At 46.4% G+C, this 26926-nt stretch overlaps 1 protein-coding gene across 7 annotated transcripts in view; it reads right to left on the minus strand.

Moving 5' to 3' along the window:
- Positions 1-254: 254 nt before the first annotated feature.
- nlrx1 (NLR family member X1) overlaps positions 255-26926 on the minus strand; it is a 75967-nt gene continuing 49295 nt past the window's right edge. For all 7 annotated transcript variants that reach the window (XM_060846959.1, XM_060846961.1, XM_060846963.1 and 4 more), the window contains 4 exons: positions 24708-26721; positions 20749-20835; positions 12117-12368; positions 255-2223 (listed from right to left, as the gene is read on the minus strand). In XM_060846959.1, the coding sequence (XP_060702942.1) occupies positions 1908-2223; positions 12117-12368; positions 20749-20835; positions 24708-26721 (2669 nt within the window). In that variant the 3' untranslated portion in view covers positions 255-1907. The remainder of the gene's footprint in view (positions 2224-12116; positions 12369-20748; positions 20836-24707; positions 26722-26926) is intronic.

Below are 26926 nucleotides of genomic sequence, written 5' to 3' on the forward strand. Positions count from 1 at the left end.
TGCCCATCGCCTCCTTGTCTTGGCAGCTGCTGTACTCAACTTTAGGAAAGAATTCTTCTAGATAACTGCCACCCTTCAGCCTAAAACCGTGCCCTCTCGTTTTAGATAACCCCACAAGGGAATACATCCACTCCCTGTTTAGATTAGATTCCCTACAGTATGGAAACAGGCCCTTCGGCCCAACCAGTCCACACTGACCCTCTGAAGAGTAACCCACCCAGACCCATTTCCCTCTGACTGGTGCACCTCACAGGTCACCTGACCTGCACATCTTTGTGACTGTGGGAGGAAACCCACGCAGACACAGGGAGAATGCCTGTGTGGAATTTGCACATTCACCCAAGGCTGGAATCGAACCTGGGACCGTGAAGCAGTAGTGCTAACCACTGAGCCACCTTTGTCAATCTCCTTTAGAATCTTAAATATCTCAATTAAATCATTCTTCCAAACTTGAGTGATTATAAACCTAAATTGCTCAAACTGTGATCATATACCAACTCATCTTCCTGTCGAGGCAACTGAGGCTCTCACTGGAAATGGAACCTTCTACACCCCACAGGAGGGTATATTTATTCATGGGTTGTGGGCATCGCTGGCTAGGCCAGCACTTACTCCCCGTCCCTAATTGCACAGAGAGCTGTTAGAGTCAGCCATGTTGCTGGAGTCACTGGAGGTCAGACCAGGTGAGGATGTCCTAAAGGACATTACTGAACCAGACAGGGTTGTCCCATCATCAATAATGAACTAATAATCATCATTAGACCCTTAATTCCAGATTTTTACAGAATTCAAATTCCACCATCTACTCTGGCAGGATTTGAACCTGGGTCCCAGAAATTTACCTGAGTCTCTGGATTAACAGTTCAGCGATAATCCACTAAACCATCACCTCCCCATCCACACAACGCTCCAATACAGTGCAGTGCAGTACTCAGGGAGATCAATCAGAACAGGGTAAGGCCCCATTATCTGCTTGGGGAGATGTGAAAAATCCCATGGTTTTATTGAGGAGGAGCCGGGAATTATGCCTGGTGTCCTGGCCAGGGTTTATCCCTCAGTTGACATTCCTTTAAAATAAGAGATCCCGGAGTCCTGGTCATGGCTGCTTGGTTCTGCTGAGCAAATGAGCTGATGCTAGTTACAACTTTGAGTGGGTCAGAAAGTATTGAGTGTAAAGCACTTTGAGGAATCTAGTGACTGCAAAATGTGCTACATAATGCAAGTCTTTATTAAACACCCAGCATTGAACAGATATCAAAAGAAATGGTTGCCATCTCTGGTTAGACATATTCCTGGGGCTTTCACTACATAACTAATGGTCTCCAGCCTCATCTCCCCCACACTCTTTAATATTTTTACAACTAATAAAAAGCAGCATTTTTGTTAAAAAATGGAAAGAAACAATTTATTGCTCATGTTCACTGAGTTTTGTTTTGCTGGCAGCGAAGATAAATCTTTATTTCCTGAAATTTCTAGAATATTCCTGAGGGTGCAGGGAGATTTTCAACATCCAACTGGTCACTTGCGAGTCATTTAGAGAAACCCTCAATCCCAATGGCAGGATTGAGTCAATTTAAAGATCTACCTCCAGCGTTTGGGAGTGTTTGCCTCGTTTTCCCTCGGCTGGACAAGGGAGACAGTTGTCCATTCAGGATCCCTGAGCTGTAGCTGATCTGTGCCTCTGATCTCTCCCTCCATAACCTAGCGAAGGGTGATTGCAACATCATACAGGAGTTTGACAAGACATTCCCCAGAACCTAACAGGAATCAAGGTCTAAACCTAACAAGGCAACAACCTTGCTCTCTGCCTGTGATCAGCTCACACAAGTGTCACACAACAGTCCACCAGTGGGATACCACCAAAGGAACAATCATTGTTGACACTGAAACAGTAGCGGTGCTGGCTGCTACTTCCCTTGTTGGACGTTTCTCAGCAGTTTCTCGACTCGATGTTCCACCCGCAGAATTCTGAGCTTTTTCCAAGGGTTTCGGACCTGCTGGCGACTGAACTTCAGCTCGTTCTGAAACAGTGTCAGGTAGTTCGCCATGTGCTCCTGGTCCCTGTTGGTGGCGTTTCGCGTGACGTTCTTCAGGATCAGTGTCCAGTAGGCCGAGATGTTGGAGCCATCTGTGATTGAAGCCAGAACTTTCACCCCGTCCTGCTCCCGACTGAGTGCGTGCAGTTCCTTCTTCCCGCTGTCACTGATCTCATTTAAATACAGGCTGAAAACAAAACACACTAATGTTACATAGAGTAACCGCTGGTGCAGTGGTAACTTCCCTGCCTCTGAGCCAGGGGTTACAGGTTAAAGTCCCACCTGCTTCAGAGGGGGATCATAACATGCCCAAACAGAGTGAATAATCTAATTACCGCGCTCTAAGTGCCATTTACTCATCCATCTGCCCAAACAATGAAATCTTGCATTTATTTAGCATCCCTGAGTACACAATACATTTAGAATATGTTAATGACAGAAAAACATTTTTGAATTTCTATAGAATAGAATCTCTACAGTGCACTCCGAGGCCATTCAGCTTATCAAGTCTGTACCAACCCTTTGAAAAGCATCCCACCCCATTCTTGTCATCCCACATTTCCCATTTGGCAATCCACCTAAACCTGCACATCTTTGGACTATGGGAGAAACTGGAGCCAACACACAACAGGCACGGGGAGAACATGTGAACTCCACACAGACAGAGGCTGGAACCCAACCTGGATGCCTGATGCTGTGAGGCAGCAGCGCTAACACCACTGACCTACCGTGCCACATCAGTCAATACACAAAACGCTCTCTGCGTGAAAAAGTTGCCCCTTAGGTCTCTTTTAAATCTTGCCCCTCTCACCCTAAACATATGCCCTAGAGTTATGGACTCCCCCACTCCAGCGAAAAGACTTTGCCCATTTATCCTATCCATGCCCCTCATGATTTTATAAACCTCTGCAAGCTCACCCCTCAGCCTCCGACGCTCCAGGGAAAACAGCTCCAGCCTGTTCAACCTTTCCTTGTAGCTCAAATCCTCCAACCCTGGAAACATCCTTGTGAATTTTTCCTGAAGCTTTTCAAGGTTCACAACATCTTTCCGATAGGAAGGAGACCAGAATTGCACGGAATATTCCAACAATGGTCTAACCAATGTCCTGTACAGCCGCAACATGACCTTCCAACTCCTGTACTCAATACTCCTGACCAATAAAGGAAAGCATACCAAACACCTTCTTCACTATCCTATCTACCTGCGGCTCCACTTTCAAGGAGCTATGAACCTGCACTCCAAGATCTCTTTGTTCAGCACACTCTCCAGAATCTTACTATTAAGTGTATAAGTCTTGATAGGATTTGCTTTCTCAAAATGCAGCACCTTGCATTTATCCAAATTAAACCCCATTTGCCACTTCTCAGCCCATTGGTCCATCTGCTCCAGATCCTGTTGTAATGTGAGACAAGGTTAAAAATCCCACAACACCAGGTTATAGTCCAACAGGTTTAATTGGAAGCACACTAGCTTTCGGAGCGACGCTCCTTCATCAGGTGATTGTGGAGGGCTCAATCGTTACACAGAATTTATAGCAAAAATTTGCAGTGTGATGGAACTGAAATTATACATTGAAAAATTGATTGTCTGTTAAGCCTTTCGTCTGTTTGAATACCGTGATAGTTTCACTACTTTCATGTGTAAATCACAAAACCTTTTTTTTTTAAAAAGTTGCATTCTGGGGTTAGCCGTTAACAATGGTGACAACTAGACAATATGTTGAAGGTGTTGGCCCCCTGTGTTCTCTGTCTATGACCTGATGTTTAGATTGTGATCTCACTTTTTAGATTAGAATCAGAGTTTTACATAAATTCATGCAGTGTTAGAGCTCAGAGTTCTACATGAATGTATGCAGTTTTTGAACAAAGTACAATGTAACTCTGCAAGTACAAATTCACCCCACAAAATATATGTGTGCATGTGGGTCTTTGTCTGTCTGTGTGTGTCTGTCTGGGGTGGGGGGGTGGGGGTTGAGAGTGTGAGAAAGTGTGTGTGTGTGTGTGTGTGTGTGTGTGTGTGTGTGTGTGTGTGTGTGTGTGTGTGTGTGTAGTGAGTGCAGAGTGTCTTAAGTCTGTGAGGGGGTGCATGTGAGAGTGTGGGAGTGTGAGAGTGTGTGTGGGTGGCTGTGTGCGTGTCTGTGTGTACCTGTGTCCGTGTGTATGTGAGAGTGTGTGTGTGTGTGTAGGAATATCTGTGTGTGTGTGTGTATGGTGCAATGGTGATTACCTGTAATGTGACATGAACCCAAGGTCCCGGTTGAGGCCCTCCCTATGGGTACCGAATTTAGCTATCAGCCTCTGCTCGGCCACTTTCCTCTGCTGCCTGTCCCGAAGTCCACCTTGGAGGATGGTCACCCGAAGGTCCGAGGCTGAATGTCCTGGACCACTGAAGTGTTCCCCAACTGGGAGGGAACCCTCCTGTCTGTTGATTGTTGTGTGGTGCCCATTCATCCGTTGTCGTAGCCTTTGCTCGGTTTCCCCAATGTACCATGCCTCCGGGCATCCTTGCCTGCAACGTATAAGACAGACAACGTTGGCCGAGTCACATGAGTACCTGCCATGTACAAGGTGGGAGGTGTCCCCACATATAATGGTGGTATCTATGTCCACACTCTGACATGTCTTGCAGCGTCCACCGTGACAGGGTTATATGGAGTTGTCCTGAGAGCCGGGCAGTTTGCTACGAACAATGATTTGTTTGAGGTTTGGCGGTTGTTTAAAGGCAAGTAGTGGAGGTGTGGGGAAGGTCTTGGTGAGGTGCTCATCCTCATTGACGATGTGTTGCAGGTCACGAAGAACATGGCGTAATTTTTCAGCTCCTGGGAAATACTGAACAACGAAGGGTATCCTGTCAGTTGCAGCACGTATCTGTCTCCTGAGGAGGTCATTACGGTTCCTTACTGTGGCACGTTGGAACTGGCGGTCGATGAGTTGAGCATCGTATCTCTTTCTTGTGAGGGCATCCTTGAATACTTCCAGGGGTCCATCACGTTCCTCCTCATCTGAGCAGATCCGGTGTATGCGTAGGGCTTGTCCATAGGGAATGGCTGTTTTAGTATGTTTTAGGTGGAAGCTGGAGAAGTGTAGCATTGTGAGGTTGTCTGTGGGTTTGCGGTAGAGTGTGGTGCTGAGGTGTCCATCCTTGATGGAGACGCGTGTGTCCAAGAATGAGACAGACAGTCGAGAGTAGTCCATGGTGAGTTTGATGGTGGGATGAAATTTGTTGATGTCACTGTGTAGTTTTATCAGTGTAACCTTGCCATGGGTCCAGAGGAAGAAAATGTCATCAATGTACCTGGTGTATAATGTTGGTTGGAGATCCTGCATAGAGAAGAAATCTTGTTCGAACCTGTGCATAAAGATGTTGGCATATTGGGGTGCAAATTTGGTCCCCATGGCTGTTCCGTGTCTGGATGAGGAATTGGTTGTCAAAGGTGAAGACGTTGTGATCGAGGATAAAGTGGATGAGCTGTAGGATGGTGTTTGGAGATTGGCAGTTGTTGGTGTTGAGTACTGAGGCTGTTGCCGCGATGCCATCCTTGTGGGGGATGCTGGTGTAGAGTGCGGAAATGTCCATTGTGACAAGGAATGTTCCTGGTTCGACTAGTCCGTTGATGCTGAGTTTCTGTAAGAAATCCGTAGTGTCGCGACAGAAGATGGCGATCCCCTGTACAATAGCTTTCAAGATGCCTTCCACATAGCCGGAGAGATTCTCACACAGGGTCCCATTGCCTGATATTGCCCGACATAGATTAGAATCAATCTAAACATCAGGTCATAGACAGAGAACACAGGGGGCTAACACCTTCAACATATTGTCTAGCTATCACCATTGTTAACAGCTAACCCAAGAATGCAACTTTTAAAAAAAGGGTTTTGTGATGTACACATGAAAGAAGTGAAACTATCACTGTATTCTAACAGATGAAAGACTTAACAGACAATCAATTTTTCAATGTATAATTTCAGTTACATCACACTGCAAATGTTTGCTATAAATTCTGTGTTAGGATCGAGCCCTCCACAATCACCTGATGAAGGAGCGTCGCTCCGAAAGCTAGTGTGCTTCCAATTAAACCTGTTGGACTATAACCTGGTGTTGTGTGATTTTTAACTTTGTACACCCCAGTCCAACACCGGCATCTCCAAATCATAATCTGAGACAAGCATACTAAAACAGGAGCAAATGTGACTAAGAAAACCGGGAAAAAGCTAAGAGACAGGGAGGTTTGAAGGAGGAGTGATTTTAAGCAGGATGAAGGAGGGGTGGAGGGGACAACGGAAAGAGGGAGTTCCAGAGGCAGCTGAAAGCAAAACCTCAATCATGCAGCAACAGAGAGGCCAGGGTGGGAGGGAGTCACATTTCGGGGAGAGCTGTAGAATCCACAGGAATTTGTGTGAGGTATCTGTACCAGGAGGAGGGCTGGAAGAATCACACTGATTGCCAGTGTCTGAAACATGCATGGTTACAGTCATGAGGGGTCCTTACTGGTGGACATGGAGAGATGTTCCCTTTTGTGGGGAAATCTAAATTGAGATGGTTTAAAAATAAATGGTGCCCATTTAAAATCAAAATTAAGAAGGTGCATCCTTAACATGGCCAAACAAGCTCCTTTTAACATGTGCTGTATATTTCCCTCCCCTCCCCTATCAGCGTTCCGCAAGGACCACTCCCTTCGTGACTCCCTCGTCAGATCCACACCCCCCACCAACCCAACCTCCACCCCCGGCACCTTCCCCTGCAACCGCAGGAAATGTAAAACTTGCGCCCACACCTCCACACTCACTTCCCTCCAAGGCCCCAAGGGATCCTTTCATATCCGCCACAAGTTCACCTGTACCTCCACACACATCATCTATTGCATCCGCTGCACCCGATGTGGCCTCCTCTATATTGGTGAGACAGGCCGCTTACTTGCGGAACGCTTCAGAGAACACCTCCGGGCCGCCCGAACCAACCAACCCAATCACCCCGTGGCTCAACACTTTAACTCTCCCTCCCACTCCACCGAGGACATGCAGGTCCTTGGACTCCTCCACCGGCAGAACATAACAACACGACGGCTGGAGGAGGAGCGCCTCATCTTCCGCCTGGGAACCCTCCAACCACAAGGTATGAATTCAGATTTCTCCAGCTTCCTCATTTCCCCTCCCCCCACCTTGTCTCAGTTGGTTCCCTCAACTCAGCACCGCCCTCCTAACCTGCAATCCTCTTCCTGACCTCTCCGCCCCCACCCCACTCCGGCCCATCACCCTCACCTTGACCTCCTTCCACCTATCCCACCTCCATCGCCCCTCCCCCTAGTCCCTCCTCCCTACCTTTTATCTTAGCCGGCTTGGCTCTCTCTCTTATTCCTGATGAAGGGCTTATGCTCGAAACGTCGAATTCTCTATTCCTGAGATGCTGCCTGGCCTGCTGTGCTTTGACCAGCAACACATTTGCAGCTGTGATCTCCAGCATCTGCAGACCTCATTTTTTACTCCTTTTAACATGTGCCAATGGCAGACAATAGATAGGGTTAGGACGACAGTTAAGTGCAGGAGAGATTTCTGGTCAGAGCTGAAAACGTGTTGCTGGAAAAGTGCAGCAGGTCAGGCAGCATCCAAGGAGCAGGAGAGTCAACGTTTCGGGCATGAGCCCTTCTTCAGGAATGAGGAGAGTGTGCCAAGCAGGCTAAGATAAAAGGTAGGGAGGAGGGACTTGGGGGAGGGGTGTTGGAAATGCGATAGGTGGAAGGAGGTCAAGGTGAGGGTGATAGGCCGGAGTGGGGTGGGGGCGGAGAGGTCAGGAAGAAGATTGCAGGTTAGGAGGGCGGTGCTGAGTTCGACGGATTTGACTGAGACAAGGTGGGGAGAGGGGAAATGAGGAAACTGGAGAAATCTGAGTTCATCCCTTGTGGTTGGAGGGTTCCTAGGCGGAAGATGAGGTGCTCTGCCTCCAGCCGTCGTGTTGTTATGGTCTGGCGATGGAGGAGTCCAAGGACCTGCATGTCCTTGGTGGAGTGGGAGGGAGAGTTGAAGTGTTGAGCCACGGGGTGGTTGGGTTGGTTGGTCCGAGCGTCCCAGAGGTGTTCCCTGAAATGTTCCGCAAGTAGGCGGCCTGTCTCCCCAATATAGAGGAGGCCACATCGGGTGCAGCGGATGGAGTAAATGATGTGTGTGGAGGTGCAGGTGAATTTGTGGTGGATATGGAAGGATCCCTTGGGGCCTTGGAGGGAAGTGAGGGGGGAGGTGTGGGTACAAGAAATGCAAAACTTGCGCCCACACCTCCCCCCTCACTTCCCTCCAAGGCCCCAAGGGATTTCTTGCAAATGACGAAGGATGATACGATGTATCTGGAGGTTGGTGGGGTGATAGGTGAGGACCAGTGGGGTTCTGTCCTGCTAGCGATTGCAGGGGCGGAGGAGCATCTCCTCCACTTTCCGCCACCTCCAAACAGACCCCACCACCAAGGATATAGTTCCCTCCCCACCCCTATCAGCATTCGGGAAAGACCACTCCCTCCGTGACTCCCTCGTCAGGTCCACATGCCCCACCAACCCAACCTCCACTCCCAGCACCTTCCCCTACAACCGCAAGAAATGCAAAATTTGTGCCCACACCTCCCCCCTTACTTCCCTCATTTACTGCATCCGCTGCACCCGATGTGGCCTCCTCTATATTGGGGAAACAGGCCGCCTACTTGCGGAACGTTTCAGAGAACACCTCTGGGACACCTGCACCAACCAACCCAACCACCCCGTGGCTCAACACTTTAACTCCCCCTCCCACTCCACCGAGGACATGCAGGTCCTTGGCCTCCTCCATTGCCAGACCATAACAACACAACGCCTGGAGGAAGAGCGCCTCATCTTCCGCCTAGGAACCCTCCAACCACAAGGGATGATTGCAGATTTCTCCAGCTTTCTCATTTCCCCCCCCCCCACCTTATCTCAGTCCCAACCCTCGGACTCAGCACCGCCTTCTTGACCTGCAATCTTCTTCCCGACCTCTCCGACCCCACCCCCTCTCCGGCCTATCACCCTCACCTTGACCTCCTTCCACCTATCGCATTCCCAACGCCCCTTCCCCAAGTCCCTCCTCCCTACCTTTTATCTTAGCCTGCTTGACACACCCTCCTCATTCCTGAAGAAGGGCTTATGCCCGAAACATCGATTCTCCTGCTCTTTTGATGCTGCCTGACCTGCTGCGCTTTTCCAGCAACACATTTTTAAGCTTTGGCAGCAGATCGTCTTGTCTTGTCCACTTTCATCATCAAATTTATTTGACACGACCTCCAATCCCTGCTGATTGTCACCCAGCCAGAGACTGAAACCAAGCTGATGGTCAATATGTATCTTCAATGATTGTGAATCATTAACACCGAAACGGTGTAGCCCCATGACTTTGACTCAGTAGAGCAGCAGCAAGCCCTCCTCTACACTCAGTAGCAGTGGTCTATACCATCTACAATACACAGGACCACACTGACTTAAAGCAAATTAACATGAATGCTGGAAATCTATAATAAAAACAGAAAGTGACCGAGAAACTCAGCAGGTCTGGCAGCATCTGTGGAGAGAGAAAAAAACACAATTAATGTTTCAAAGCCAAAGCCAATCTGGTGTAAGAAGCATCAAACTGGACCTGAAAGATAACCTCTTGCTGAGATTCTCCAGCGTTCGTCCTTTTTTCTTTAAGCCACACACTATGAAAAGACCAGGCCAACACCTACTCTTTTATTATAATACAAAGGGCTGATGCAGGCAAAATGAATACAGGCTGAGATTTCAACACCACCCCTGCTGATTAAAAGGGATTATCTTGCAGCAACTTTTGACAATGTAAAGGCACATCTGTCAATATTCTGCTGAATCATTTGAAGAAGGAATAAAGAAAGGCATCGCATTTTACAATGCAGTTCATCCAAGTGGAAATAATTATGAGTTTTCAGTCTGCTGACACCTGGGGAAAAAACTTGGCTTTGTTTCCTGCCTCTTCATAACCTGTCCTTCTGATACCAATCTCTGAACTATTGACCCGGAGATATCTGTACTTGTCCAATTCTGGCCTTGAGCTTCCTAGAGTTTAATTGCCCCCTACTGCAAGCAGCTGACCCCAGGCTAGGGGCAGAAATTCAGCAATCTGATTGGCTGGAAGCTCCAACAGCGCCACAGTTCGAAAGCGGATGCTGCTGGTATTGCATTCAGTCCCAAGAAAGAAATCCCAGACCCAGGGAAGCCAACACGTTGGGAAGGGAGCATTTGCAACATTAGAGGCAGGGACAGGGGAAGAGTTGGAGGCTTTAAAGTCTGTGCTGGGAGCAATGAAGAGCAGTATCATCTCCTAGGTGGGTAAGTGGGGGATATGCATAATGGGCACACACAGAAGTTAGTAAGTAGATTCCTTCTCACAGCTAGAAACTTGTAAAATAAAAACAGACTGTCCACTCTCATCTGCCTGTCCAGGCCAGCTGTGTTATGAGTGGGCCAACAGAATCCTGGATGTCTGAGCTTTTAACAAATTTGATAGACCTCAATACCCACCCTTCATTTGACACGACCTCCAATCCCTGCTGATTGTCACCCAGCCAGAGACTGAAACCAAGCTGATGGTCAATATGTATCTTCAATGATTGTGAATCATTAACACCGAAATGGTGTAGCCCCATGACTTTGACTCAGTAGAGCAGCAGCAAGCTCTCCTCTACACTCAGTAGCAGTGGTCTATACCACCTTCAATATGCACTGAAGCAGTTGACTAGTCCCTTCCAAACCCTGTGATCTCCACCATCTATAAGGACAAGGACAGCAGACAGAAAGGAACTTCACCAACTGCACATTTTCCTCAAAGCCACTCACCATCTAGATGTATGAAAATGATATTGCCTTTCCTTCAGTGTGACTGGGTCAATATCCTTGAACTTCCTTCCTAACAGTGCTGTCAGTGCACATACACCCCCAACAGCTGCAGTGCTCCATAAGGACAGCCAGCATCACCTTCTCAAGGGCAATTAGGAATGGATAATAAATACTAACTCAGCCAGCAACGCCCAAGTCCCATGAGGGATGTAAAAAACTTATCATCAAATAAAGAACCCATGTTACCATTCTACCGATCCTTGCCCTGTGATTGGTGCATTTACAGCAACAGAGTTGGCACTAACACTGGGCAGCTCTTTGTATGAGGTCCCTACAACTGACCCAATTCCAATATTTCTTATAACTGCTCTAAACACCCTATGATCAGGATGGTCATGTTGCTACGATCTGCCTGTATTGCTCGCAAAACAAAGCTTTTCACTGTACTCAGGTACACGTGACTACAATAAATCAAATCAAATCAAATCAGAAGAATCCAACAGGAGGTCTGGAACTCAGGGTCATGTCGCGGCTGTGTAGGACACTGGTTAGGCTACTTTTGGAATAGTGTGTACAATTCTGACCTCCCTCCTATCAGAAGGAGGTTGGGAAACTTGAAAAGGTTCAGGCAAGATTTACAAGGATGTTGCCAGGGTTGGAGGATCTGAGCTACAGGGAGAGGTTGAATAGACTGGGGCTGTTTTCCCTGGAGCATCAGAGGCTGAGGGGTGACCTGTTAGAGGTTTACACAATTATGAGGGGCATGGATAGGGTAAATAGCCAAAGTCTTTTCCCTGGGGTCAGGGAGTCCAGAACTAGAGGGCATAGGTTTAGGGTGAGAGGGGAAAGATATAAAAAGGACCTAAGGGGCAACGTTTTCACACAGAGGATGGTACGTGTATGGAATGAGCTGCCAGAGGAAGTGGTGGAGGTTAGTACAATTACAATATTTAAGAGGCATTTGGATGGGTATATGAATAGGAAGGGTTTGGAGGGATATGGGCCGGGTGCTGGCAGGTGGGACTAGATTGGGTTGGGATATCTGATCAGCATGGACGAGTTAGACCGAAGAGTCTGTTTCCATGCTGTACATCTCCATGACTCCAATTCACTCTCTCTTCACTTACAAAACACCAAAGGGGTCACATGACTGAGTGCAGCTCATATCTACGTCCCTGCAGAGGGGTCTGTGATGATGGATGCTGGTACATTGCGTGCGAAAACAATGGTGTTTACTCACTGGAGTGTTTCTAACGTTGGATGTTTCTTGATCATCTCCACAAAGGTGACGGCAGCCTCCTCACTGATGTCATTACTGGCTAGGTTGAGGTCTTTCAGCCGTGCGTTCTCTCGGATGTACGGTGTAAGCACCTTCACTCCCTGGTCTCCCAGGGACGTGTGAAGCAGTGATAACTGAGTCACTGAACTGTTGCGAGCGATGGCAGGTCCAATACAATTAACCGCAGCCTCAGACAAAACATTATCACAAAGCCTGGAAGGGAAACATCCAAATTTGAGAGTTCGTCACAGTGCAAAAAGATTTAAGGGGAAAGAGAGACATTGCAGATTGTCCCAAGTCTGAGTAAACAGGAGTAACATTCACAATCAGCCTTCCTTTCAAGTGAGACACTCACTATTGGGTGACAGAGAGCACCTGTGAGTGTGTGTGGGTCTCAGTGTGTCTGTGTGTGTGTCTATGCAGGTACACGCATGTATGTGCGTGTCTGTGTGTCTGCATGTGTGTTTGCATATATACACGCGTATGTGTGACTGCGTGTCTACGTGTGTGACTGTGTGTCTACGTGTGTGTCTGCATGCATTTGTGTGTGTGTGTGCATGTCTTGTGTGCATGTCTGTGTGTTTTTGATTGTGTCTGCGTGCATTTGTCTGTGTGTGTACATACATGTGTTTGTCTGCATGCGTCTGCATCTGTGTGACTGCATGTGTTTGTCTGTGTGCTTGCACGTGTCAGTGTATGCATGTCTTGTGTGTGCATGTCATTGTGTGCATGTCTTGTGTGCATATAGGAGAAAGTGAGGACTGCAGATGCTGGAGATCAGAGCTGAAAATGTGTTGCTTCAGGAATCAGAATTACTGAAGAAGGGCTCATGCCCGAAACGTCAACTCTCCTGTTCCATGGATGCTGCCTGACCTGCTGCGCTTTTCCAGCAACACATTTTCAGCTCTTGTGTGTATATGTGTATGTATGCGTCAGTGTGTGCAAGTCTTGTGTATGCATGTCTTATGCGGGGTGTGTGTACATATGTATGTATTGTCAGTATGTGCCTGTCTTGTGCATGTATGTGTACACATGTGTATGTACGTGTCAGTGTGCTTGTCTCTGTATGTCTGCGTGTGTATATAATTAAAGCAGTAAGATCGGTGTGGGTGAAACGGGTTCAAATTGATCAGACATTGGCACCAATGCTGAGAAACGACGGAGCTGTTCTGAAAGGAGTCCCGGCAGATTATGTAACGAGGGCCATGGAATGGGCTTTGAACTAAATAGTGGGTAGTCGGTTCAGTAACAGGGAATACATAGAGAAAGTTAAGGTTTCCAGAACAAGTAATAGGACAGAGAGTATGGAAAGGTTCAGGAATCTAACTTCAGGCACAGCAGATGAACGGATGACTTTGAGAAGGGGGTCAGTCAATGCAGGACTGAGGGTATTATATGTAAATGCATGCAGTCTACAAAACAAGGGAAATGAGACTGTAGCGCAGGTACAATGTTGTGGGTATCACAGAGACATGGCTGCAAGGGGATCCAGGCTGGGAACTAAGTATCAGGAGGAGAAAGTGAGGTCTGCAGATGCTGGAGATCAGAGTCGAGAGAGTGGTGCTGGAAAAGCATAACAGGTCAGGCAGCATTCAAGGAGCAGGAGAATCAATGTTTCAGGCAGAAGCCCTTCATCAGGAATGCTCAGAAATCAGGGAACTAAATATCCAAGGATACAAGTCTTATCGAAAAGACTGAAAGAGGGGGTGGGGCTACCTTATTAGTAAGACACAAAATTAAATTGACAGCAAGATGTGATATCAAGTAAGAAGGTGTAGAATCTGTGAGAGTAGAGTTGAGAAACTGCACAGGAAAAGACGACCCTGATGGCATTGTGCACGGGTCTCTGATCAGCAGTCAAGATGTGGGAAAGGAAATAGATCAGGAGATAGAAAAGGCATGTAAGAAAGGCACTATTACACTAATCATGGGGGACTGCAATGTGCAACTTGACTGGGAAAAATCAGGTTGGTAGTGGATCAAGGAATTCGTAGAATATCTACAAGATATTCTTTTGGAGCACCTTGTGGCAGAGCCCACGAGGGAACAGGCAATTCTGGATTTGATGGTGTGTAATCAGACAGACTGAATTAGGGAACTGAAGGTGAAGAAACCAGGAGGGAGCAGTGACCATAACATGATAAAATTCACCCTGCAGTCTGAGGAGGAGAAGCTAGAATCAGATGCAACAGTGTGACAGTTAAGTAAAGGTAACTACAATGACATGAGGGAGAAGCTGGCCAGAGTTGATTGGAAGGGGAGCCTAGCACAGAAATCAGTAGATCAGCAATGGCGCGAGTCTGGGGTAATTTGGGAGGCACAGCAGAAATTCATTGCAAGGAAGAAGAAGCAAACTGAGGGAGGGTGAAGCAACTATGGCTGACAAAAAGTCAGGGATAGCATAAATACAAAATAAAAAGTACACAATTTGGGGAAGATTAGCAGGACTTTAAAAACCGGCAGAGGATAACTAAAAAGGCAATAAGAGGGAAGAAGTTGAAACCTGAGAGGAAGCTAGCTAGTAATATAAAAGAAGATTGCAAGAGTTTTTTTGAGCTAAAAGGTAGAGAGAGGCTAAAGTGGACATTGGACCACTGGAAAATGAGGGTGGAGAAGTAGTAATGGGGAACAAAGAAATGGCAAAGGAACTGAATAGGTAGAGTGGAAGTTTCACAGCAGAAGACACCAGCAGCACACTAGAACTTCAAGAGAGTCAAGGGGCAGAGATGTGTGTAGCGGCCATCACTAAGGAGAAGGTGCTGGAGAAGCTTAAATTTCAGACAGTGGATAAGTTACCCAGACCAGATGGAGCACACCTCAGGGTTCTGAAGGAGAGAGCTGAGTAAGTTGCAGAGGCAGTGGCAGTGATCTTTTAGGAATCACTAGAGTGAGGGAGATGCCGGAGGACTGGAAAATAACTAATGTTACATGTCTGTTTAAGAAGGGAGGGGAAATACTGGTACGGCTAGCAATCCGTCAATGATGTGGGAGACCATCAAAGCTTATGCACGAGGTTTGATCATCTCCTATTCAGCGACCCAGAGGAAAATGAAGGGAGAGCAACAGCGTCTGCTTGAAGCTCGCCTAAAAGCAGCCGAAACAGCATACGCTGATAGACCTTCTATCACAAAATTGCAGAGGATTACAGCTCTTAGGACAGCTTTAAACACCGCGCTTATTCAAATGGCTAAAAGGGAAATATTATTTGCGAAACAAAGATTATATGAATATGGCGACAAACCGGGTAGATACTTAGCATTTCTTGCAAAGAAAAAGAAAGCCCCTCAAACTATTCCGACCATCAAGGAAAGTACAAGTACCCTGACTCATGATCATAAAAAGATCAATGCGATCTTTAAAGAATTTTATTCTGAACTATATAGATCGCAGGATTGTGAAGATAGGATTAGGAGGATGCAGTCATTTTTTAAAAATTTGACCTTCCCGGGCCTGACTCCGGAACAGGTGTCGGCCCTAAATACCCCTTTAACAGTCCAAGAAATACTTGAGGCAATTAGGCAACTTCAGAGCGGAAAAGCACCGGGCCCGGATGGTTTTCAAGCTGAATTCTATAAAGAATTTACAGGAATATTGGTTGACCCACTTATGGATATGTATAATTTTGCGCATAGTCAGGTCTGTCTCCCGCCCACGCTGAAAGAAGCAAATATTTCTCTTATCCTCAAAAAAGGAAAAGACCCAGAAGATTGTGCATCTTACAGACCAATATCCTTACTAAATGTAGACTTTAAAATTCTCTCAAAAATGTTAGCACTAAGACTAGAAAGGGTACTGCCATATATTATAAAGGAGGACCAGACGGGATTTATTAAGGGCCGCAGATCATCCAATAATATCAGAAGGGTCTTGAATATGATCCAAGCCTGTCATCAGGGAAAGATACCAGGAGTAGTAATTTCATTGGATGCGGAAAAGGCATTTGATAGGGTTGAATGGTCATATTTATTTTACACATTGGAAAGGTTTGGCGTTGGACAGGTGTTTACCAAATGGGTTTCAACATTGTATAATGACCCCAAAGCAGCTGTTATTACTAATGGGTTAAGATCGGATGGCTTCAGTGTGGGTAGGGGCTGCCGTCAAGGATGTCCTCTCTCACCGTTGTTGTTTACACTGATAATCGAACTATTAGCAGAAGCCATCCGGACTGATCCTAATATAATGGCCCCGAGGATTGGTACAGGTAAACACAAAATTACCCTCTATGCAGATGACATTCTCTTATTCCTCAGTAATCCTTTAATGTCAGTGCCTCGTCTAATTCAAGTTATTAATACATTTAGTGCATTCTCAGGCTATAAAATTAATTTTTCAAAATCGGAAGCCATGCCAATGGGTGGTCTGGCTATGATACCCCACTTAATGGACGGATCCCCTTTTCCCTTCTGTTGGTCCCTGGAGGGCTTCTTATATTTAGGTATTTTTATCACGCCAGTATTTGATCAGCTGTATAGGGCTAATTTTGTACAATTAATGGAAAGGATAAGGCAGGACCTCCAGCGATGGAGAGACCTTCCGATTTCCTGGCTAGGGAGAATAGCATTAATTAAAATGAATGTTCTGCCCCGTCTCTTATATCCTATGAGAATGCTCCCGCTGATGCTGCCAAGGCTAGCCCTACGTAAATTATATGGCTGGTTGGGCTCCTTTATTTGGAACCATAGACGGCCCCTTATTAAGCTGAAGAAGCTACAGCTTCCACAGGCAAGGGGAGGACTGGACTTCCCAGACTTTAGGAAATATCAGTTAAGCTCCCTACTAAGTTACATAGCTGATTGGGTTTCATCTGATCCACAATCGATTTGGCTGGATATCGAAGCCTCCCAAGTAAAATACCCACTTATTAACCTTTTATTTTCAGATAAGAGGAAAATCATTACAGACCACTGTAAAAATCCCATAATATTAAACACAATTAAGGCCTGGAATATAATGCGGCAAAATGAGGATAACTCACATAAAACATCCCCCCATGCACCAATAGTAGGCGCATGGGGATTCCAACCGGGGATTACAGATGCCACCTTTAAACTCTGGAGATCCAGGGGCATCTCATGCTTAGGGGACCTATTTAAAGATGGGATCCTGATGTCGTTTGAGCAGCTGCGTCTGAAATTCGGAATACCTAATGGGGATCTCTTTCGATACTTCCAAGTTCGAGATTATATACAGAGGAAGACTACATTAATAGATAGTCTTTATAAATCAGACAGAGAACGTAATGTCTTACGACCAGCGGGGGCATCCTCCGTTAGTACTATATACCATTTGCTACATGATGGAGTCTCAGGAGACATGGATGACCTGCTTAAAACATGGGAGCAGGACTTGGGGCTAGAAATCTCTGAGGATATGTGGAATGACATTTGGGAAAATGCTAGAAGAATTGCTATCTGTAACAGAACTCAGGCTATCCAACTAAAGATACTTCATAGGGCCCATATAGCTCCGGCTCGACTGGCAAAATTTAAGGCAGAAGCATCTCCAATGTGTCCCAAATGCAAAATAGAGGTGGGTACTCTTGTACATTATCTGTGGACTTGTCAGAAAATCCGCAGATACTGGACTAAAGTGGCAAATACCCTGACAGAAATTTTAGGAACGGAAATTAGGGTGGACCCTGTATCTCTCCTTTTGGGCTTTTCGAACCTCTCATCTCTGGATATGCATGGGAAGAGACTATTTTCTATTCTCTCTTTCTGTGCAAGGAAAAATATTTTGGTGAACTGGGTGGCTGAGGGCCCCCCTGGACTTTCAAATTGGCACAGATTAATTATGGAATATATCCCCCTTGACTTCCTCACAAATATGGTGCACCGAAAGACTGAATTATTTTATAAAATATGGCAGCCCTTTTTGAATTATATAAATGCAGATATTTCGGCTATCCTAACAAGGGCTTTTATTTAGTGAAGATTTCAGACCGGGCTGCTCCGGGGTCCCTTGGGAGAGGAATCCTGCGCGAATACGGGTTTTATTATATTTGATGTTTATACATTCCGAGCATGTAAGAGACTTAGGTATACACTCTGGTTAGTTATAGGTTTGATTAGTAGAAAGTTGAGTTTTTTTTTCTTTCTTTTTTCGTTTTTTTTTTTTTTTTTTGTTGTTTTCTTTCTCTTTTCTTTGTTAAATTATGACTATTGTATATATGATTTAATTGTACATCAATGTTTGTATTTGAGAGTTTTGTTTATTTTTGTAAATTTGCAAAAATGTTAAATTTCAATTAAAATATCTACAAAAAAAAAAGAAGGGAGGGGAGCAGAAAACATGAAACTATAAGCGAGTTAGCCTGACCTTGGTCGTTGATATGATTTGAGAATCTATTGTAAAGGATGAGATTGTGGAGTACTTAGAAATGCGTGGTAAAATAGGTGAATCAGCACAGCTCTGTCAAGGGGAGCACATACCTGACAAATCTGCTCAAATTCTTTGAGGAGTTAGACAAAGGAGAGTCAATGGACCTGATCTACTTAAATTTCTAGAAGGCCTCTGACAAGGTGCCACACAGGAGGCTGCCAAGTAAGAAAAGAACCCGTGGTGTTAGGGGCAAAGTACTGGCATGGATAGAAGATTAGCTGACTGGCAGAAGGCAGAGAGTGGGGGTAAGGGAGTTTTTCTCAGGTTAGCAGTCAGTGAGTAGTGGATTTCCTCAGGGATCAGTGTTGGAACCACAATTGTTCACATTATACATTAACAATATGGATGAAAGAACTGAGGGCATTGTAGCTGAGTTTGCAGATGACATAAAGATAGGTGCAAAGACAGGTAGTGTTGAAGAAGCAGGAATGCTGTAGAAAGACTTGGCCAAACTAGGACAGGGAACAAAGAATTAGCAGAGGAATACAATGTGGGAAAATGAGTGTTTGTACACTTTGGTAGGAAGAATGGAGTCATGGACTGTATTCTAAACTGGGAAAGGCTTCAGAAATCTGAAGCACTTTGGAGTTCAGGATTTTCTTAAAGTTAACTTGCAAGTACTTAGGAAGGTAATTGCAATGTTTACATTCACTTCGAGAGGGCGAGAATACAAGAGCAAGGTTCTGCTGCTGACGTTGCGTAATGCTCTGGGCAGACTGCATTTGGAATATTGTGAGCAGTTTTTGGTCTCTGTATCTAAGGAAGGATGTGCTGACCTTGGAGAGGGTCCAGAGGAGGTTTACAAACATGACACCGGGGATGAACGGCTTGTCATCTGAGGAGTGGTTGAAGACTTGGTGAATTTTTGCAGTGCATCTCAGTGCGACTGAGTGTCGGTGGTGGAGGGAGTGAATGTGGAAGGTGGATGCTATGCTAATCAAGCAAGACACTTTGAAAAATTATTTTGATCATATACATTGGACTGAATCTTACAAAAAGTTTGCCAGTTTTTGGGGGGGGTATTTTGGTGGGTTCTCTATTCTTGCCCAGGTATGGTTTTCCATGCTAACTTCCCACATTTGCTTCATTAACTAAGCTGCACATCCCTATAGCTCTTCACACATCCCATTCTCCCACTCCGTGCAGGGTTTGGTGCCAGTGCCTGCATCTTCTAGGATTTTTGACACTGACACCATCCTTAAAACCCAACCGTAGGGTGGCACGGTGGCTCTGTGGTTAGCACTGCTGCCTCACAGCACCAGGGACCTGGGTTTGATTCCAGACTCGGGTGTGGAGTTTGTACATTCTCCCTGCGTCTGCGTGGGTTTCCTCTGAGCGCTCCGGTTTCCTCTTCCAGTCCAAAGATGTGCAGGTCGGGTGAATTAGCCATGCTAAATTGCCCATAGTGTTCAGGGACGTGTAGGTTAGGTGCATTAGTCAGGGTAAATATAGGATAATAGGCTAGGGGGAATGGGTCTGGGTGGGTTACTCTTCAGAGGGTCGGTGTGGACTTGTTGGGCTGAAGGGCCTGCTTCCACACTGTAGATACCCAGTCAAGCAATGGCAAGCTGCAGCTGCCCTGTACAGTATTTTTAATTTGCCCCAGCCATGTTGGGTAGAGGGTAATTGACACCCCACTTTGCTGATGGGCACCTGAAAGTCCGCCAGAGTGGGGTTAGTGCCTATAGAGTTTGCCCTGAGATGTTGGTGATTGATGGACATCTGGAGGAGCAGGCGATGACCCGAGATCCCCAACTACCCACTCGGAACGTCATGACAGGAATTGTCACCATCTGGTTTCTATCCGGGGATTGGAGAATGGGAAACTCCAAATCAATAAGGTGCAATGATAGTGAGGATACTAGTACATGCTAACATGCAAATAGGCCTCTCGCCACTCTCCAGACAGAATTATATCTCACTGCTCCAACACTTGGTTGGAAAATGAGACTTTCTTTTGCTCTGAACATCAGGAAAGCTCCACATTGCCAATCTCTTTCAGAGGTTGGGAGGATTCTGCCCGCTGTGACGCATCTCTGGGTCAGGGATGTGAACCCAGGATCTCCTAGCCCAGTAAGAGGACACTAGCCCTGCACCACAAGAGATCTGGCAAGATTTCCAATACACCGATCTGTCAGAAGCTTTGGAAAAAGTCATTTTTAAAAATAAAATACTTCCAAGTTCGTTTTGAACAAAGATCATGGCTTACCACAAGTTCTGAACTGTACAGTTCGGGTCCTGTAACAAACGGCTAACTTCCTGCCATGCGCCAAGTCCTAGATTATTAAACTGCAGACTGCAAAAAAAAAGAACAGTTTTACTTCAGAATAAATATGGGACTTTGAGCTGCAAACATTCAAAGTGGTGTCTGCCAACAGCAATGATATTTCTAAATTAGTGAAACAAAGAGTCAAATATTCCGAGCTGAGGAACGTACCCCATTCCATTGATTTGCCTTTCCAATTTGACCCTCTTTTGTCCAGAAGCTGTTCATTCTTTGCTGGGAAACACTATCCATGCCCACCCTCCACCACTTACCCAAGTGGCAAACAGGCACAGAGAGAGACAGGCCAGGCAGGGAGAGTGTCAGGCCAGGCCGGGAGAGTGTCAGGCCAGGCCGGGAGAGGGACAGGCCAGGCAGGGAGGGACAGGCCAGGCAGGGAGGGACAGGCCAGGCAGGGAGGGACAGGCCAGGCCGGGAGGGACAGGCCAGGCCGGGAGGGACAGGCCAGGCCGGGAGGGACAGGCCAGGCCGGGAGGGACAGGCCAGGCAGGGAGGGACAGGCCAGGCAGGGAGAGACAGGCCAGGCCGGGAGAGAGAGTCAGGCTAGGCAGAGTAGAGTAACTCTGTCATTTCTACCATACACAGTTGGTACAATAAAAACGAGACAGCGAGGGATTTGACAGAGGTGGCTAATACTAAAATGGCAAATGCTTTACCAGTTGAGTGTGTAAACACACAGGCTCTAGTTCAGCTCACGAACAGCTGATTGTAACCGTGGAAAGATTCAGGCACATGGATAAGAATATGAGAAAAGATTGCTGTTGTATAAAGTGTGCTGAGCCAGAGCTCTGCTGCTTGTATCCTTTACCGTCAGTATTTCTGTGCAGCACAGAGGGCACAGCGTGCACTGTGTACTTAGCTCACACACCACACCACACCCACCACCCCCCCAACCCACCACCCACCCCCACCCCCAGCACAGACCATCCCCCAATCTTTGTTTTGGGACGGATTCTGTTGAGTTTCTGGGGGACACTTTGACCCCGGCCCTCGGTCTTTGTTTATCCAGAGCACAGAGGATGGGGAGGGGTCACAGAATCTGCCTGGGGGTCTGTTCCTGGGCAAGGTGTGGTCCTGACAGTGGGCTGTGAAGGGAGTTGTTACACTGCACTCTCTGCCCCTATCCAGGGAGGGGACGGATGTGGTCTCCATCCAAGGATTCCAGGGGCTGGAGTCGGCATAATCTCTGCCTGCACCGTCATTCCAATTTACCTTCAAAATAGCCTTGAACTTTTTTGTTACAGTGCTCCTGCTAACTTTTACGTTGGCTTAAAATTTGTTCCAGTTTGTTCTTTTAATTTCATTGCTCGCGTACATAGGAATCAAGTCTCCTCAGGGAGGGACTGGTCAATGGAAGGGAATGGGAACCCGAACAGGGTAATGTAGATCAATCCGTTTGGAACCCGGGTCAGATGGACATTTACCATCTTCACAGTCAGTCCAGAGAGACAGGCAGGGTGTGTCGGTCTCCATAGAGACACTGTCTGGAATGGGCATCCAATCTGTAACACTGTCATGGAGAACGAAAGTAAAGAGAACAGCCAACTCCGTGTTTGTCACCTGAGAACGAAGTCATACAGCCAGGTCTGTCTAACCGGCTTGGTTTATATTCATTTATGGCATGTAGGTGTCACTGGCTGGGACAGCATTTACTGCCCAACCCTAACTGCTCAGAGGGCAATGAAGAGACATTGCTGTGGGGCTGGAGTCACATGTAGTCCTGACTAGGTAAAGAGGTTTCCTTCCCTGCAGGATATTAGTGAACCAGATGATTTCTTGTGATTACATGGTCACCATTAGACTAGTGTTGAATTCAATAAAAATCTGGAATTTAAAAATTCACCATCTGCAATGCAGGATTTGAACCCATCCCCCTGGAAAATCAGCCCGAGGCCCTGGATTACCAACAATACTGACAGGCCACCGCCTACCAACCTTTGTCTCAGACAGTTACCACCATCTGCTCCACCTCATTCGCTTCCCTTTGTGTAATTGGCAAAGAAAAGAAAACACTACTTTGTGGTTTTCTCAAACGACCCTCACTACAGGAATGTTATCACAGTACATGGACCATATTACCACAGGAACACCAATAAATCATTGTTTCACTTGTTCATTTTAATTCTGCTGAAAGACTTGTTTCTGTTTATGTGTTAACACTGAGGTATCTTGCAAGTGTCTCAAAATAAATGGGTGGATAAGTACTTAATCCTCCCTCTGCCAAGCCAACACCTTGAATACAGCTTGGTGAGGAGTGAACAAGAGGCAGAATTTGCCTCTCCCTGTGAGTGACTGGATGGAGGGCTGTGTTAGAGACACACTGACTGTTACTAGTCTCATCTGGGGAAGGATTGAAAACCAAATGAAAACAACTTGAGACAGCTGGCAAATGAAGCATCAGAGAGGGCTCTTGTGTTACAGTGGCAGTGTCCCTAGCTCTGGACTGAGAGAGCTGGGTTCAAGACCTACCTGCACCCGACGTGTGTAATAATATCTCTGAACAGGCTGATTGGGAAAAACAGGTTAAATTTTTTAAAAAGCAGCAGCCCTTTCAACTTGATGGTTGATTTAGCCTGCTCCCTCAGCTTTGACGGTCTGCTCTCCCCTAACAGACTTTGTGTGTAAATCAATCAATTGGGAAGCGCGGGGGATTTGGTCATTGTGTACATTTAAGATGGAGATAGATAGGTTTTTGATTGTCGAGAGGGTCAAGTGTTACAGAGAGAAAGCGGGAGAATGGGGTTAAGGAACTTATCAGCCAGATTGAATGGCGGAGTCGGCTCAATGGGCTGAATGGCCTAATTTCTGCTCCTGTGTCTTATGGATTTACTGATGGCGGCCAATAGATGAGTAAATACCACGGGAAATCTGGTGACAGGGAAAACAGAAAATGTTCAGCATTTCTGGATATAAAAACAAAAGCAGTATATCGAGGTGCTGGTGATGTAATGGTGATAACACTAGAATGTAGAACCCTAGGCTAATGCTTTGTGAACCTGGGTTCAAGTCCCACTATGGAAGATGATGAAATTTGAATTCCAATTAGGAAAGGCTTTGCCCATATAAGTGAGCTTCAAGACTGTTGTTACAAACCCATTGGGTTCACGAATGTCCTTTAGGGAAGGAAGCTGCCATCCTTACCCAGTCTGGCCTATATGTGACTCCAGACCCACAGCAATGTGGAAGCCTCTTAACTGCCCTGTGGGTAATTAGGGATGGGCAATAAATGCTGGCCCAGCCAGTGACAACCTATAGCCCCCTCCATCTTCCTGAACTTTTAGGGGTTTACATTATTCTTAATGGAAACTGCATGTAATTTCATTAATTGGAAACAGGCGATTCATTGGGGGTGGGTAATAGGTGACAAGTCCCATCATTTGCTGGTGGGAAGAAAAAGCCATCGTTTGTGAATGATAACATTCCCGGATATGGAAATAATGCAACAGTGGGAGGGGCTTTCGCAGAGCAGTGGTAATGTCCCCACCTTTGAACCCAAAGTCCCACCTGGTCCAGGGGTGTGTCATAACGTTTCTCAACGAAGTGATCAGAAAATATATTTTATAAAAAGTAACTGTGACAAGTGTTAAAACATCCTTTCTGCAGTGAATGAGTAGGGTCTGGAGTACACTGCTCCTGGGAGGGTAGCGCAGACAGAGTAAAGTGTGGCTTTGGAAAGAGAATTGAATTCTTACCTGAAGTGAAAATATTTGTAAGGTTACAGGAATAAGACGGAGTGGTGGGAGCAGTCAGATGGTCTGGCAGAGAGGCAGAACAGGTACAATGAATCTCAGAACACAGAAAGGGGCCATTGATAAACGATGGAAGATGTTGTGGGGGGGTAGGGGTGAAGAATGAAACACATGAAAAAATGACTGAAAGCTTACTTTAAATTCTTGCAGCGGAGGAGAACTGGCCGCAGGATTTTCAAACAGTCTTCACTTAAGTTGCACAAACTGAGGTTCATCACATCAATCGGGTGGTCAGTGGTGTTCATTATCGAGGCAATCACAAAACATTTCAACGTGGTCATCTTAACTTGGGACAAAGTCAAGCTTTGGAAAGCCTTGCAGACCTCCCTGGCAAACACTTCATTCTGTAACTCATACAGGAACAACAGAAGATCCATGAGCTCAGAGGGAGGCAGCTTCTCTATGGTGACTTTGCTGAGATGTTTCTTCAGACTGTTGGATATTTCGCGCACAGTTACATTCTTTATCGTGCAGCCGAGTTTCTCCAACAAAAGCCGGTTGCTCTGGGCCAGTAACCCAGCCATGAACATTGGGAAGAGTTCAAAGCATTGAGTGCTTGTTCTGTCACCAGCTGGTGGGTTGCTCACCCCCACCTCTTTCCCAAGAATGCTCTCATTTATTTGCTCTAAAACATCGTTGTTCAACTCATCGTCTTCTTTGAACATTTCAAAGACCATGGTGTTTGCAATGGCCTTCTTGCTCTTGGTGTTAATCTTTCCAAAGATCCGTGGGAAAATGTTCACAAGTCTCAGTAGCGTTATGATTCGGAATGGCACAAGTTTCGACACAATGGCCAAAATTGCTGTCACGTCCTCACTGGCTTTTCCAATGGTCTCCGACACCACGTTTCCCACTCGCTCCAAGACAGTCTTTTTCTCTCCCAGAACAACATACAGTGCAGCCAGATATTCCTGCATTGCGGGTACAGTGAACCTAAGGAGTGGTTCAGTGTGGTGCTGGGCAGTGGGAGACATGAAAAACCCCAACACATCTGTCTGAAAGGCAGTTAACTGATTCAACTCTCCCTCTGTCTTGGTGTGCAGTTCAAAGCAGTTCTGTAAGTCTTCTTCACTGAAGAGCATTTTCTTCTTTTCTATCCCCTCGTAGGCCAGTTTGCCAACTGTCTTGGCAATATACCGCACGATTGAGATGTTCTGCTGGCTGCTGGCATCTACAATTTGACCGCCAAAATTTAGGGTCAGGAAGCTGCTGTAGAGGCCAGTGAGGTTCTGAATGGGCATGTCAGCCGTGGTGAAATGGAGGAAGTGCAAGTTCGCACAGATGATCCAACAGTAAGACGGCAGAAAGCAGTCAGCTGTGAGCTGGCTTTGTCTCTGGAGATTCTTGTACAGCATCTTCATCAAATTCTCGCTGGCTGTATCATAGGGAGACAGGTTCAGTCTCCTCCTGAAGTACTGGTGCTGCTGCTCCACATCAGTGAAGCCGCAGATACGGACATACCTGTCCACGTACCTGCTCGGGACTGAGTCCACATCCGATGGCAGGGTGGTGACGAGGATGTTGGCATCTGGGATCAGGTAATTTCGGAGCAGGTTGACCAGCAGGCTGCTGGGAGGCAGGGGCTCGTTCGGATCATTGCAGAGCTCAGTCTTCGAGAGACGGAAGTCAAGTTTAAGCTGCTCCAGGTCAGAGAATACCAAAAGCACTTTCCCAAGTTTCCCAGACCAAATCTGAGGCAAAATGGACCTCAGCTGGGTGTACTTGCGAACGATTAATTTATTCAGGGATGCGGATTGATTCTGTGAGGACAGATCTTCACAGGAGAAGGGCAGGATTAGGTCGAACTGATCGAGTCGCCCGTCACACCAATCCAAGACCAGTTTATTAACCACCGTGCTCTTGCCCATTCCCACCATGCCATACAGAAGCACATTCTTTGCTGGGGCAGATGTATCAGAAAGGGAGGAGAACATCTGATTAGCCTTGAGGACCCGGGATTTCTCAGGTTCAATGTGACTGTAGACACCCAATCTTGACGTGAGCTCCCTGTTCTCTTTGGGGGAACTTTCAGCAATGACAGGATCAATATGCCAGTTATCTATCGAGAATGAACCAAACTTCATCTCCTCGTTGGGCATGTGACTGAACCAAGCCCGCAGTCTCTTCCGGTGTAGCTCAATAGAGTCAACTAGAAAGTGAAAGGAAAATGGATTGGAGACACCGGGATAAGCACCAACTACAGACGGAAACCATCGTGGCTCAATGCACCAGCAGGACGGAATTAAAAGGAAAGTCCACTTCTGTAGCACCTTTCTTAAGCTCAGGACATTCCAAAGCAATTTCCAACCAATCTGAACTTTAATTTTTGCTGAAATGTAGGGGCTTGACTGTCA

This window comes from Hemiscyllium ocellatum, chromosome 29, assembly GCF_020745735.1.
Source record: "Hemiscyllium ocellatum isolate sHemOce1 chromosome 29, sHemOce1.pat.X.cur, whole genome shotgun sequence".
In the NCBI taxonomy this organism is placed as follows: Eukaryota; Metazoa; Chordata; class Chondrichthyes; order Orectolobiformes; family Hemiscylliidae; genus Hemiscyllium; species Hemiscyllium ocellatum.